Source organism: Microcaecilia unicolor, chromosome 7, assembly GCF_901765095.1.
Source record: "Microcaecilia unicolor chromosome 7, aMicUni1.1, whole genome shotgun sequence".
Taxonomy (NCBI): Eukaryota; Metazoa; Chordata; class Amphibia; order Gymnophiona; family Siphonopidae; genus Microcaecilia; species Microcaecilia unicolor.
The window spans coordinates 139615768-139631322 of record NC_044037.1 but is presented as its reverse complement, the minus strand read 5'-3'; the positions used below and the strand labels follow the sequence as shown (position 1 = coordinate 139631322).

Genomic DNA, 15555 nt, shown 5'->3' with positions numbered 1-15555 from the left:
CTGGTAAGCTTCTGTTTGCTATGATGAGTTCCTCACAGGAATGCATGCAAGAAGATGTGAAGTCTTTGCAGGAACAGTGATGTTTTTCCAAACTGACGACACATGACCACTAGCTCAGTTCCAGTGATAACACCAGATCCTATGATAGCATTAGACCAATACTGTTCTTGAAGATGCCAGTTATTTATAACTTTGACTGTAGCACCTGGTCCACAGGCACTGCCCCTTGTCCTGGACCTTATGACCTTGTAAGCCACAAGGACGTCCAGTTTGCATCATTATGGGTGAAAATCTCAGACTTCAAACAGTCTAGTGACATGGATGCTGTGGTCTTCCTCCATGCTTAGGCTCTGAAGGATTGGGTTTGCCTGACCTGAGTTCTCAGTATAACACAAGAAGATCCACTCCAGTTCAGGTGATCCGAGCAGTCCTTGAACAAATTATTGTAAAAAGCATCTCTTTTTGGAACACAGCACTGTCCATAGTGATGGCAGGAAGTTGTTAAACCAAGCTTTCACCCTAGTTATGTCAGCAGAGGCCTATCCCTTACAGATAGTAAGGCAGAAAGTCTGGAAGTAGAGGACTACTATCAGGTAGTGGCCTAGAGCACACTAGAAACAGGAAAGGATACTAACTCAAATTGAAGTGTTACAAAAATTTGAGGAGATGCCTTGAAGCTGCTAATTTTGCCATCCAAGCTCTGGCAAATTATTTTTTTTTTAAACTATAAAGTTGTTCTTAAGAGCAGAAGCAGAAGCATAGGATATAAGACAGGATACCATAGCTGTATAAAAAGGAGAAACAGGGGAGATTGCAAGATAGATGGGTAGAGGAGGGAAGCTATGTATTTGGAAGGGAGGAGGACGGTACTGCTGGTTCTGGGCATGGACTTAAATATTGGTGGTTTGCAGTTGGATGGTAGAAGGAACCACATTACCCAGTGGATATTAATATTGACTAGATCTGTTAAAATCCAAGCTGAGAGAATTGGGTCCTGTGATGGGTTGACAATCTGTGTTAGCTGGAAATGTTCACTAGTTCCAGCTTGCAGGGATAAAGGGTAGGCAGAGAATAAGGGGTGGGGAGGATGGATGGGACAATTTATACCAATTTGATGTTTTATTCATTGTAACTGCATGCACTGAATATTTTTTTCTGGTTTAAATATTAATACAAATGACAAATAATGTTTAAAAAAAAACAAGCTGCCAGCCCTGGGCCTTCTCTCTGCTATGTCTTTCCTCCTCTGGTGCAAATTCCTGATTTCACAGGGGCAGAACATGGCAGGGGAAAAGTCCCAGGGCCTGTCAGAACCATCCTGTCTTAATTACTGCCACTGCTGGTGATAGGACACAATTTTGGAGGACCACAGAGAGAGGGAGGGAGGGAGAGATGCGGGACCTGCTGGAAGGAACAGAAGGGGAGAGCAAGAGAAAGAAAATGAGTCTTGACCAGCAGGAGAGAGGGGGAGAGACACTGGTGCCATGGAGGGACAGATAATGGATTGTGAGAGAGAGATGGAAAGATACTGGACCACAGTATCAGGGGAGAGAGAAACAGAGATGCCAGACTGTTGGAGGGGGGGAAGGTTCTGTCTCTGTGGAGGGAAAGGGGGGAGAAGCTGGACATGGGGAGGGACAGGGACACACAGAAGAGATGTTGGGCATAGAGGGAGCATTGGGGCAGGAGCGTAGAGGAATGATGCTGGATGGAGAAGGATAGGGACACAGAGGAACAATGCTGGGGAAATGGATAGTGACACAGAGATGATGCTGGGCAAAGGGGTGGATAGGGACATAGAGGGACAATGCTTGACACAGGATAGGTGATGGCAAAAGTGTGCCATTGTTGAGTCTGTTTGACCTGGAAGAAAGAGTTTTAGCAATCTTGACAAGTTTGGCAGACAGACTCTGGAAGCAAGCACAGTGTAGTGCTGAAATGCTATTAAGGGTGGTTTGCCTTAGTCTGGTTCTGTGTTGGTAGGTGTTGAGTAATTCTATGTTTTGAATGCAACAGTGGCTGCAGTACTCTTTAAGCTAAGTGCTATTTTTTCAGATCACTAAATGTTGAGAGATTGTGACATGATTTAAAATCTTTTAAAAAGGTTTTAAAGTAGATTAAATTAAATAAAAGAGAAATTTATAAGCATGGTTTGAAGAGTAAATTGTCAGCAATCGTTGTCTAGGGTTGGTCCCAGGTCCAGTTCACAGAGACAGTGGGTTCTCAAAGAATACTCCACTCAACCGAAACTGCGCTTACTAAAGTCTCCAATGACCTATTACTGGCTAAATCCAGAGGTCACTATTCCATCCTCATTCTTCTTGATCTTTCCGCTGCTTTTGACACTGTTGATCACAGCATACTTCTCGATACCCTGTCCTCACTTGGATTCCAGGGCTCTGTCCTTTCCTGGTTCTCTTCCTACCTCTCCCTCCGCACCTTTAGTGTTCACTCTGGTGGATCCTCTTCTACTTCTATCCCTCTGCCTGTCGGCGTACCTCAGGGTTCTGTTCTTGGTCCCCTCCTCTTTTCTATCTACACTTCTTCCCTTGGTTCATTAATCTCATCCCATGGCTTTTCCTACCATCTCTATGCTGATGACTCCCAAATCTACCTTTCTACCCCTGATATCTCACCTTGCATCCAAACCAAAGTTTCAGCGTGCTTGTCTGACATTGCTGCCTGGATGTCTCAACGCCACCTGAAATTAAATATGACCAAAACCGAGCTTCTCATTTTCCCCCCCAAACCCACCTCCCCGCTCCCCCCATTTTCTATTTCTCATTCTCCCTGTCTCCTCAGCTCGAAACCTTGGGGTCATCTTTGACTCTTCTCTCTCCTTCTCTGCTCATATCCAGCAGACCGCCAAGACCTGTCGTTTCTTTCTTTACAACATTCGTAAAAATCCGCCCCTTTCTTTCCGAGCACTCTACCAAAACCCTCATCCACACCCTTGTCACCTCTCGTTTAGACTACTGCAATCTGCTTCTTGCTGGCCTCCCACTCAGTCACCTCTCCCCTCTCCAGTCGGTTCAAAACTCTGCTGCCCGTCTCATCTTCCGCCAGGGTCGCTTTACTCATACTACCCCTCTCCTCAAGACCCTTCACTGGCTCCCTATCCGTTTTCGCATCCTGTTCAAACTTCTTCTACTAACCTATATATGTACTCACTCTGCTGCTCCCCAGTATCTCTCCACACTCGTCCTTCCCTACACCCCTTCCCGTGCACTCCGCTCCATGGATAAATCCTTCTTATCTGTTCCCTTCTCCACTACTGCCAACTCCAGACTTCGCGCCTTCTGTCTCGCTGCACCCTACGCCTGGAATAAACTTCCTGAGCCCCTACGTCTTGCCCCATCCTTGGCCACCTTTAAATCTAGACTGAAAGCCCACCTCTTTAACATTGCTTTTGACTCGTAACCACTTGTAACCACTCGCCTCCACCTACCCTCCTCTCTTCCTTCCCGTACACATTAATTGATTTGATTTGCTTACTTTATTTATTTTTGTCTATTAGATTGTAAGCTCTTTGAGCAGGGACTGTCTTTCTTCTATGTTTGTGCAGCGCTGCGTATGCCTTGTAGCGCTATAGAAATGCTAAATAGTAGTAGTAGTAGTAGTAATACACAATCCACACGGGTTTGGATATGCAAAGTATATTATATTTGCATATAGGTATAGGTTCATAGCACTTAGTACAGGTAAAAGGGTACAGGCTGTCTCTGGGTGTGTGTTTAGAGAGAGAAAGAAAGGATAGGGTGTTTGTTCAGAGGAAGAGAGAAACCTTGGGGTCAGGGTTGTGCCTAGGGTCCCTGGTGCCCCCCTGCAGACTATCAGTTGGCGCCCCCCACCGTGTGGCACCAGATGCAAAGGAAATAGGAGCTGAAAGATGGAGTGAATCTTTGTAGTAGTAGTCAAAGAGAGCTGTGTTCCCAGATGGAACAAAAGGTATGTTACTCAGGAGTAATTAAACACAGGGCTAGCATGCAGCTCAACACCATTTGGTCTATTTTGCCATCCTCTGATTCCTGAAGGGGAGGGGGGAGTTCTCAGAGGTCAGAAGCTGGTTTAATATTATGCCAAGCTGGTTTCATATTAATATAAGTATGTCCAGCAATAATTGTGACCTCCCGCAATCCTGACATAAATGATTGAGGAAATTGAGACCTGAGGTTGGGGCCTGGAATAGGATGTCCCATAGGAGGCCCAATAACCTGTTTTAGGTGTTGAAATTCTGATATTCTTCAAGTACGATTATGTGAGTTAAAAAGGAAGAGTGTGTGATTTTGCCATCACCCATATTGTTCATTTGGATATTTGTTATGAATGGGTGAAGTTTTTTATTACCCTGTTATTTTGTGGTTGTATTATGACACAGGATAGGCATATAGAGGGGCAATTCTAGACACAAGGAAAGGGACAGAAATATAGACAGGAAATGCTGAATATGGGGAGAGGAGAGGGACACTGAAAGGAAGGGGAAGGGGGAAGAAAAGATAGGAACAAGGACACAGGGGAGATGCTAGACAAAATGTGTAGGGCCACAGAGGAAAGATAGATAGTGGACATAGAGAAATAAGAAATGTCAAATGGACAAGATGCCCTGGAAAGAGAGTTAGGGGAAAAAGTGAAAAGCATAAAGACACTAGGATCAAAGCATATGGAAAAATAAAATGCTCAGACAACAAAGGTAGGAAAACATTTTATTTTGAAATTTACTAATTTGAATTTGTGAAATGTATATCTATGATATTTTGCATTTCAGTTTCTATTTGTCTAGTAGTGCTGTACATGCAGAGTCTGACGGGTTTTAGTTCAGTTTTTGTCTTTATTACTAATCTGTGGTCCCTTGTTCCACATTTGTTGAGGTACTGTCTGTTTTTTCCACTTGTGACCAATGTGCAGTATTTTTTCTAGTATGTAGTTTCTGTGTAGCCTGGTGTAATGTATGCAGTGCTACCTTTTCACAGATGAAGCTGTTGCTTTTTGAGTTCTAGGCATTAACTGTTGTAGGGCTCTGTTTAGTAATCCGCGTTTTAGGTACGTTAGCATTTTTAATGCATGTTAACCATGTACATGCCTACAATATCCCTATAGGTGCCTACATGGTTAGCACATACGCTAATTGTAGGCGCGTTAAAATGCTAATGTGCCTTAGTAAACAGGGCCCATAGTGTGGTAAGGTTCTCAGTGTGTCATTGCACAGAAGATAACATAAGAACATATGAATAGCCATACTGGATCAGACCAATTGTCCATCTAACCCAGTATCCTGTTCAAGTACCTGGCAGAATCCCTAATAGTAGAAAAATTCCATGCTACCAATCCCAGGGCAAGCATGTCTGTCTCAATAGTAGACTATGGATTTTTCATCCTGGAACTTGTCCAAACCTTTTTTAAACCCAGATATGCTAATTCTATTTGTTTTAAAAGTATTTCCATGTAATTTCATTGAGTGTCCTCTGGTCTTTGTACTTGTTGAAAATAGATTCACTTCTACTCGTTCAACACCACTTAGGATTTTGTAGACCTCAATCATGTTTAAAGTTTATTTAGAATTTGCTATCCCGCCCGTTAAACAAACTAAAATATTACATTTTAACAGCACATGACAAGAGAGGGTAGAAGGGTAGAACTACAATATAGATAGAATAGGGGAGCCATCTCTTTTCCAGCTGTCAAATGGACAGGATATCCTGCTTTGTGTATTGGTCTAACTAAGGTTACTGAAAATAAGACTATAGCAAATTCAGATCACATGCAAAAAAACATATATATGCTGGCATATAAAGCAAGGAAGGAAAAAAGGGACCTCAGCAAAACAAGACAGTTTTAACCTATACTGGTAATTCCAATCATTAATCTCTCTTTCTCAAGAAAAAAACCCCATCCAATATTTCATTTTTAATCACACTCAAGTCTTAGAATTTGTCATTTCTTTTCCTTTATTTTCTTCAATGTAATCAAAATTGGAAAGTTTTACAAATATTCTTAATTTTTTTTATTTAACTTTACTAACATTATCCCAGTGAGTCGTGTCCCAAGTTTTGCCCTCTGGCTATATTAAAGGACCATTAACGATGATTCTAAAGTCATATTTTATGAATTTGGCTTCAATGGAGTAGGAAGCTTTCTAATTAAAGCATCTGGTCAGCCTTTTCCCAGGTCCTGCATATCCTCTCAGAGTCCCTTTCTAGCTAGGTACTGGGAACAGCCAGTTTTCATAGCTCAGCCAATCCTAAATATGGTTTTCTGCATCTGGAAACTATTTTGGGATTGTCCCTGCACCTACCATATTAATGATCTTGGCAGAGATGTGTATGGATATACATGTGCCCTACCATAGGCAGGCATATACTTTTGTCTCTGCATCCTTGTTATTTTATAAAGTGTGTATCCATCTATGCATACTTCTGCCTCAAAACACCACAAACCCAGTCCCCTTTTGGATAGATAATTTTGGACATAGAATGGTTTATTTGTACAAAATAATAATAGAACCAGGGGACACAAGATGAAGCTAGACTATGGTAGATTTAAAACAAGTAGGAGAAAGTTTTTCTTTACTCAGCATGTAATTGGACTCTGGAACTCGTTGCCGGAGAATGTAGTGGCAGTGGCTGGCCTTACGGAGTTTAAGGGGGGTTTGGACAGATTCCTGAAGGAAAAGTCCATTGAACATTTTTTTTTTTTTTTGGGGGGGGGGGGGGGAGGGTTGTCAGGTTCTTGAAGCCTGGATTGGCCGCTGTCAGAGACAGGATGCTGGGCTTGATGGACTCTTGGTCTTTTCCCAGTATGGCGGTGCTTATGTGCTTATATATTGAAGTACCACAAAAAAAATCACTTATACAGAACCAGTAGTCTCAGTATTCACCAGAGCTCTATTTTATAACTAATAAATGAAACCATCAAAACTTAGAATGTGGTAGGACAGTATAGATACCAACCAATCTGATGCAAGTAGAGTGGCATGGATCTGAGACAAGAGACAAAAGTTGGAGAAATAAATTACCCCATAATGAGGTGTAACCGAGTATAGGAGTTTGCAGAAAGAGAAGGCCAGGAAATCGAAAGTAAAAAATTAATAATGAAAATGGAGGAGCTTTTTTGATCCAGAACTTGAATGATGTTTTCTTATGGCTGCTTCAAAATGAATCTTTGTGGTATATTTAATAGAAGCAATTATATTCCAATGATTTCTGGATTGTTTTTCTTGGTTTGCTTTGGTGTCTTCGATTATCTGTTTTCAACTTCATTGCTTTTTAAAGGATTTTGCCTTTACTGAGAAATTTTTATATTTTTTCAAAATCTTAATAATAATAATAATAATATTAATAATAATAAGAAGTAGCAGCAGAAGAAAAAGAAGAAGAATAAAATCCTTGTTTCCCTCTCCAGGTGCATGGATCTTCACAGGAGGCATTCACTATGGGCTGATGAAGTATATTGGAGAAGTGGTGAGAGATAATACCATCAGTAGGAGTTCTGAGGAAAAAATAGTAGCAATTGGAATCACAGCCTGGGGAATGATCTCAAACAGAGGAAGCCTAATTCGAAGCCCTAATACTGAGGTAGGCAGAATCTGCTATTTTGAAGTATTTGATTATTATAGCGGATTATAAACCATAATGACACGTAAAGGACAATTCTATAGCAGTGCACCTACATTTAGGCACCAAGAATGCATTTAAAGGAGCAGAATATTGGCATGTTTGTGCATATGTGTGTATATATGTGTAAATGCCAATATTCTGGTTACACACTTCTATAAAGCGGTACCTAAATGCCATGGTTCATAGTCTGAAGGTGGGCACACATATGAGCAGAGTCTGGAAGAATATAGGCAGAGCAAACAGTTGTACATATTTTTTAGAAATCTAGGCATAAACATTTACATGAGCTCTATAGATAGTGTAAATACGTGCCTAAATATAGATGTGTATTTGACTGTCATTTTAGTATTCTGTAAAGAAAAGTAGGTGCATACTTTTCTTTATAGAATACAAGCCGTAAAGCCCATTACAACGGGCAAAATTTCTGTTGTATGTAATGAAATAGCAAAATGGGGAAGATTTTTTATTTCTGAAATATAATTTAAAGGTGATGAACGTAATGTCAGTTGATGTCTACAGTACAGTTTTATATACTATGTTGTTTGTGTAAACAGCATTAGATCCTTCAGAATTTGAACCTTGTTATTGTTAAACTTATGTGATTTCCCATGTCCCTTATTGTTCAATTTGTGTGTGTGTGTGTGAGAGAGAGAGAGAGAGAGAGAGAGAGAGAGAGTGAGTGTGTGCATCTGTGTGAAAGAGAGAGAGAGTGTGAGAGAGCTGGTAGGAGTCCCTGTGACAGTGGAGGGTCAGTCGCTCCTTATAGGCAGTTGTTTATTGTTCTAACATTGTGAGTGTGTGTGTGTGTGTGAGAGAGAGAGAGAGAGAGAAGAGAATGAGAGAGAGTGAGAAAGTGTGTGTGTGTGCGTCTGTCTGAAAGAGTGAGAGAGTGTGACAGTGGCGTAGCCAGATCTGAATTTTTGGGTGGGCCCAGAGCTAATATGGGTGGGCACTATATATATAGGTGAGAGTACCAGGCATACTGTGAACAAAAGCGGAGCCAGGATGAGGCAGGTTGATGGTGCGGGGGGAGCGAGAGCGGACTTCCACCAGTGCCGGCGCACATTCTCAGTGCAACAGGATGAAATAAAATAGGTGCCGGCGCTGGCAGAACTCAGTTTGTGGGCGCAGCCACTCCCCTGGCGCCCCACCTAGCTATGCCACTGACTGTGAAGTAATACAAAACCCAACAAAAATCACTTAGGACCTATAAAGCAATTCTACCATAACACAAAACCTTCAGGAGTCACAGTAAATTGCGTGGGCAGAACATCATTAATATACCTATTGGAAAGCTAAACAAGCTGGATTAGTACAGATCAGTCCTACACAGACACTCAGTGCTAACAGAATACCCAGCCTTTTTCATACATGATCACAAGTAGACCCTCATCAAGTATAGAATATGTAACCACAAACTAAAAATAGAAATACGTAAACTAAGATTAAACTGAACCCCAAGAAGCCAGAATCTGCATACAGTGCAAAACCAAACAAATAGGAACAGTGACACATCCCTTTGTACCATGAAAAATCTAGAAATCAGATGTAAATTTCAAAAAACTAAGATATTTCAATTGCTACATTAAAAATGAGCAAATAAAACAAAACCAAAAAATAAGGTGATATCTTCTTATTCGACTAACATAACATTTTTGGCTAGTTTTCAGAGACCAAAAACTCCTTAAGTCAGGACGAGCATACTGTTACAGCAGTATACTGTCCTGACCTGGAGAATTAGGTTTTGGTCTCTGAAAGCTAGTCACAACAATGTATTTAGTCCAATATAAAAGGTGTCACCTTATTTTTTTTGTTGTTTTATTTTTTTTTATAACTATTTATTAATTTTTAAAGTGGAACAACATGGCTGCTACATTACTTCATCCTAAATTAAAAATAAAATTCTTGTTTCTACCTTTGCTGTCTGCCAATTGTGTTGGTCCTGGTCTCTGGTTACTGCTTCCTTGTTTTCTTTTAACTCTCTTTCCATGGGTCTCCTGTCCATGGGTCATTTTTTCTTCTTCTTCTGTCTTCTTTACCTCTTCCATAACAAGTAACATCAACACTAATCTGTTCCTTTCAGCTTTCTTCCATTTTTTGTTACCTAGCCATTCAGATTTCATTCATATTATCCAGTCTTCCATCTCCCTCTTTTTACTGCACCTACCTACAGCTTTTCATCTCTTTTATCTTATTTTCCAGTCTTTCACTAGCTTTTTCCTCTCTCCCACTGTCATTCAGCATCTCCTTTCTCTCTACCTCTGCCATCCAGCATCTCCTCCTTTCTGTTTCTATCACCTGCCATCCAGCATATTCTCTGTCTCTCTCTGTCTGTCTGTCTCTCTCTCCCACCACCATCCAGCATTGCATCTCCCCTCTCTCTCTGCCATCCAGCATCTCCTCCCTTTCTGTTTCTATCACCTGCAATCCAGTATCTTCTCTCTCACTCTCCCACCACCATCCAGCATTACCTCTCATCTTTCTCTCCCACCTGCCATCCAGTGCATACAGTCTCCTGTCTCTCTCTTTCTCACCCCCCCACCAGCTAGCATCCCTTCTTGACTTTCTGCCCTACCACCATAAAGTTTCTCATCTCTGTCTCTTTCCCTTACTCCCACCATCCAGCATCGCCCCTTCTCTCCCCCATGCAGTATTGCTTCTGCCTCTCTCACCTCCTGTTTCTCCCTGCAACCAGCATCTCCTCTATATTTCTCCACATACCCCATACCCCTGTCATCCAGCAGTGCCTGTCTCTATCCTCCAGTATGCAACAATGCCCATTGTGTCTCTCTCCCCTCTACTCCCCACACTATTCATCATTGTCCCTGCCTATCTCTCTTCCTATCATCCAACATTGCCCCTATCTCCATCTTACTCCCCCCTCCTATGCAGAATTTCCTCTATCCATTGCCTCAGATACTCTCCAGCCCATAGCCTCTGTTTCCCCCCCCCTTTTATCCAGTATTGCACCACACTTTCTCTCTCTTCCCCACCCCCGCCCGTCCAGTCATGCTTCTTTTCTTTTTCCCTCCCCACCTATTCACCACCACCCTGCAGTACAGTTTCATTCTTCTCTCTTAAGTTGTACCTCTGCCACCGGTCCCGCGCTAATAAGCAATGATAGAGCGCGGGACCAGACTCTCTACAGCGTCGATAGCGCTAGTGCTTCTTGTGTGACGGTTCTGCCTCTTCCGTTCCGATATAACCTTCGGGACTGGCAGAAGAACGGCACCAATGAGAATAGGTCCGTTGAAGAGCAGCAGAGCACAGCATCGCAGCACAAGAGAGGCCGTTCCCAACCCGGACCCGAACTTAAAAAAATCAGGTAAAAAACGAGGCAGGTTACTGCATTTAGGCAGCCGGCTCAGGCTCACTCTAAAGCTGTTTTTGCTGCCGGCTGCCCTAAATACACGCGACTGATCCACAGAATAACTAAAACGTGCAGTGCACTCCCGTCTCAGACAGTGCATCAATTGGATAAGGACAACCAAATGGGTGGGCCTGTGCTCAGATTGGGTGGGCCTGGGCCCACCCAGGCCCACCCATAGCTACGCCCCTGGAGTGTGAGAGTGAGTTCAGAGAGATAGAGAGAGAGAGAGAAAGTGTGTGTGCGTGCATCTGTCTGAAAGAGTGAGTGTGAGAGTTCAGAGAGAGAGAGAGAGAGAGAGAGAGAGAGAGAGTGTGTATGTGTGTGTGTGTGTGAGAGAGAGAGAGCTCCCTGTGGGAAGATATTTTGCTAATCTTCAAGATGAGTTACCATCGATTCTTATATGTTAATGCAAGCCATTAAGCCCATTAAAACAGGCAACATTTTTTATTTGTGAAATGTAATTCCCTTATTGTTGTAATATTTTGTGTGTGTGTGTGAGAGAGAGAGAGAGAGAGAGAGAGAGTGTGAGCACCTGTCTGAAAGAGAGAGTGTGAGAGTGAGTTCAGAGAGAGAGAGAGAGAGGGAGAGAGAGAGAGTGAGTGTGAGTGTGTGTGTGTGTTAGAGAGAGACAGAGCAAGTGTGTGTGTATGTGTGTGTGTGAAAGAGAGAGAATGTGTAAGAGAGAGAGACAGAGAAAGTGTGTGTGCGTCTGTCTGAAAGAGAGAGAGAGAGTCAAGGAAGGAGGAGATAAATTGTGATAATGGGGGCGGGACGCAGCAGAGGAGACGCTTCTGGGTTAGAAGCAGGAGGCAGCATGTATGAATCGCTACCGCTGCTGCTGAGACAGAGGGAGGTAGATGCAGGATCGTGGTGGTGGTAGGCAGCGTCTGGGAAGCGCTGCCGTGTGAGAGAGGGAGGCAGATGCAGGATCAGAGCTCAGCCTGCTCCCTCCACTGCCATGCTGCTGATGAAGGTGCTCCATTGCTGGGTGGGCCTGAACCCAAACTGGGTGGGCCTAGGCCCACCCAGGCCCACCCATGGCTACGCCCCTGCACGACTGGGATAATGTTTAGTAAAGTTAAATAAAAAAATTAAGAATATTTGTAAAACTTTCCAATTTTGATTACATTGAAGAAAATAAAGGAAAAGAAATGACAAATTCTAAGACTTGAGTGTGATTAAAAATGAAATATTGGATGGGGTTTTTTTCTTGAGAAAGAGAGATTAATGATTGGAATTACCAGTATAAGTTAAAACTGTCAGCCTGCTTCCTCCAATACCGGGGCTGTTAAGGGTGGTGCCCCATTGAATCGAGAGGGAGAGTTGGGGGGAGGTCTCCTTCCAAAATATAGATGCTGTATGGGGGGGCATGAGGTGGAGAGGGGCAAGAGAGAGAGAATTGTGGGACATAGGGTAGAGAGGGGTAAGAAAGGAAAAAATCTTGCATGGGAAGGGGAGAGGGACAGGAGAGGGAGAAATGTTGGACATAGGGGTAGTGGGGAGGGAGAGATGGTAAATGTTGGACAGGGGGTGGTGAGGAGGGGAAGATGGTGAAAAATTGGACATGATGGTGGAAGGCAGGAAGAGATGCTGTAGGGGGAAGCGAGAGATGTTGGATGGGGCACAAGGGAGGGGGAGAGGCAGAAATGTTGGAAGTGGAAGGGAGGAAGAGAGAAAATGCTGCATGGGGGGAGGGGGGAAGAGAAGTGTTGGACCCATGGCACAAGAGAGGGAGAAATGGTAGAAAGTGGGAGAGAGGGAGATATATTGGACCTGGGGGTGAATGAGAGGGAGAGAGAAACACAGGAGGTGGAGAGGGGAGAAAGGAGGAGATGTTGGATTCAGGAGCAAAAGGGTGATGAAGAGATGCCGGACAGTGGGAGTGAGGGAAGAGAGAGGGAGAAATGTTGGAACATGGGGGAGAGGGCAGGAGGGAAGGGGCAGAGAGATGTAAGGCTACAAGAGTGGGGTGGGGAGAAAGAGGGAGCAGAGGCTGGGCTAGAAGGGTGGAGGGAAGGAAGATGGTGGAACCATGTGTAAGAGGCCAGGAGGGAGAGGAAGAGGGTGGCAAGGAAATGAATAAATAAATAAATAAATAAATAAATAAATAAATAAATAAATAAAAAGATAGTGATTACAGAGGATAGAAATATGGTAATGAAAGGGAATGGAGGGCTGAGGAAGGAGTGAGATGGGGAAATGGAAAAGCTAGTGGGTGACAGAAAAAGATGAAAATCTGATAGGTAGCTGTAAACTAAAAAGGAGGAGAACAGTGAGAGGGTGAAATGTGAGTTGACAGCAAGGCAGAAAGAAGAAAAAAGAGAGGAAAGAGCTAAAAATAAGAACAGTCAATATGTCAGAAGCAGGTGTAGTGAAGGTAAAAGAAGACAAATGGGCAGCAGCTGCTTGAAAGAGAATTAGAAGATGACAGACAGGAAAGCAGAAAACCAACATGCAACCAACATGATGGAAAAATACAATGTCCAGAGCACAAAGGTAGAAAAAAGCAATGTATTTTGAATGTTTTAAATGGAATATGTTGGCTTTGGGAAATCTACATAGCAAATGTGTTTGTATCGTGTTGAGGAGAAAGGAAATCCATTTCTATTTTTATTTCTCCAGTGTTGCAGTACATGCTAAGTTTAACTTTTTGGGGTTTTGAGTTCAATTTTTGTCTAAATATTTTTATTTCTGATATGTGATCCCCTGTTCTGTATTTGGTGAGGGTCTGTTGGTGTGACAGTAATGGCAGGTGGGGAAATGGAGGGAAGGCAGGGAGGGAGTCCTAGCATGTCTAACACCAGTTCTGACCCTTGCTGTATAGCTGGTAGGGATCCTAAGCCTCCCCAGCTGAGGACTTCCTCCAAAGACGGCCAGAACCTCCTTCTACCAAGCTCTGCAGATGGTGACAGCATGCTTGAGTCACCGACAGCTAAGCACGCATAGGGTGCTGGCATCAGTGGCTTACGGATGTTGCTGCTGCCTGCCAAGTTTGGTAAAAGGGAGTTCTGGCCACCTTCAGAGAAAGTTTTCAGCTGACAGAGCTTGAGGATCCTTATTAGCTAATGTATTTATATTTTGCGGTAAGGCAGGGCAGAGAAAATATTGTGCCCACCCACTTTGGGCTCAGGCCCATCCAAAATTGGCTGTCTGGCTACGCCACTGGATCGCTGGCGGAAATGACGCAACAGACAGCGCTGCCCGCCATCACTTGGGAGCCTGAATGAGGAGGGATGTGGTTGGTGTGGTCGGAAAGAATGTGTGACGTGTCGCGCATGCGCAGAACAGCTGCTCTGTTCTGCACATGTGCAGCACGTCGGTCACTCTTCATTTATGTAGTAGGATGCTTCAAATAGATGCTTCTAGGCAGGGCTTTTTTTGAGGGGGTACTTGGGTGTACTGAGTACCGGCACCTTTTCCATTGTCTGCTAAAATTGACCCATGGAACCCAAGTTTTAATGAAAGAGCTCAGGCTCTACACACCAATTCTGTCTTGTCTTAGATTCTATGACTGGTTGCAGGTGGCCTGGCTATTATGGGGTGGGTCCCTCAGTGATTACCCCACTCCTGAAGGGTGGCCTAGCATTTGAGTACCAGCACCTTTTTCGCTAGGAAAACAACACTGCTTCTAGGTACCTAAAAATAGGTATATTCTCATAGAATTACCCTATATTCTCCCTCATTAGGCACCAATTGCACATTTAAGTTAGTACTTATACATATGAATGTTAGTTATTTATGTATGTGCTATCCACACTGGTATTCTATAACTTATGTGTACAACTGCATTAAAGTGTAAATACAAGGGAATGCTAACGGAAAGGAGCACTTGTGAGGCATGGAAGTATCCTACATTTATGCACATAACTTACAGAATACTGTAAATTGTGCACTTAGGTGTGCACATTTATGTCTGCTGTTGACATGGCTTACATTGGCTTCCCTAAATGTAGGCATGTAGATGCCGACCTATGCTAACATTCTATGAGAAGGCTTACATCTAATAAATACAAATTCCATTGCGTCCCCAGATCAATCCAGAGACTTGTGGGTTATGTCCCTCCACTAGCAGGTTAGATAGAGAGAACACCAAAGTTCGCTACTAGAGGGCATGTGCAGCCAGCCTAACTTAAGTATTCTCTCTATTTAGCAGGTGAAGAGACATATTGTTCAGCTCTGCATTGATTTGGCTCCTATCCCGTTCCCTCGGGGGTTGTTGAGCTTATATTGGGGTTGAGGTGCTTTTGGCACATTGGGGTTACACCTGGTGGTGCCAGGTCCCCACCCGTCTCCCCCACCAGCCTGTCTGCTTCCTTAGGGAGTTAGTTCTGTTGGTGTTTCTCTCCTGCCTCTTGAAAAAAAAATTTAAACAGAAACATGAACGGAGATCCCTAATATTTAAAGCAGCGATTCCTGGCTCCAGGCTTCAGAGGTATGTGAGCGCTAGGCTGGGAAGCAGGCTTTGGCCCGAAGTTGGCGTCAGAAACCATCAAAAGGTGTTAGCGCATTGGTGCGCGTAAGACGGTGTCCGGGGCATGTGAGAGCTGTGTCGGGGCCTTGGGAAAGCCCCGG

The 15555-nt window shown here is 43.4% G+C and overlaps 1 protein-coding gene across 1 annotated transcript in view; it reads left to right on the top strand.

Moving 5' to 3' along the window:
- The window catches only part of TRPM8 (transient receptor potential cation channel subfamily M member 8), a 1843971-nt gene that overhangs the window by 424394 nt on the left and 1404022 nt on the right, over positions 1 to 15555 (top strand). The window contains 1 exon segment of the mRNA XM_030210821.1: positions 7399 to 7571. Within this exon segment, the coding sequence (XP_030066681.1) occupies positions 7399 to 7571 (173 nt within the window).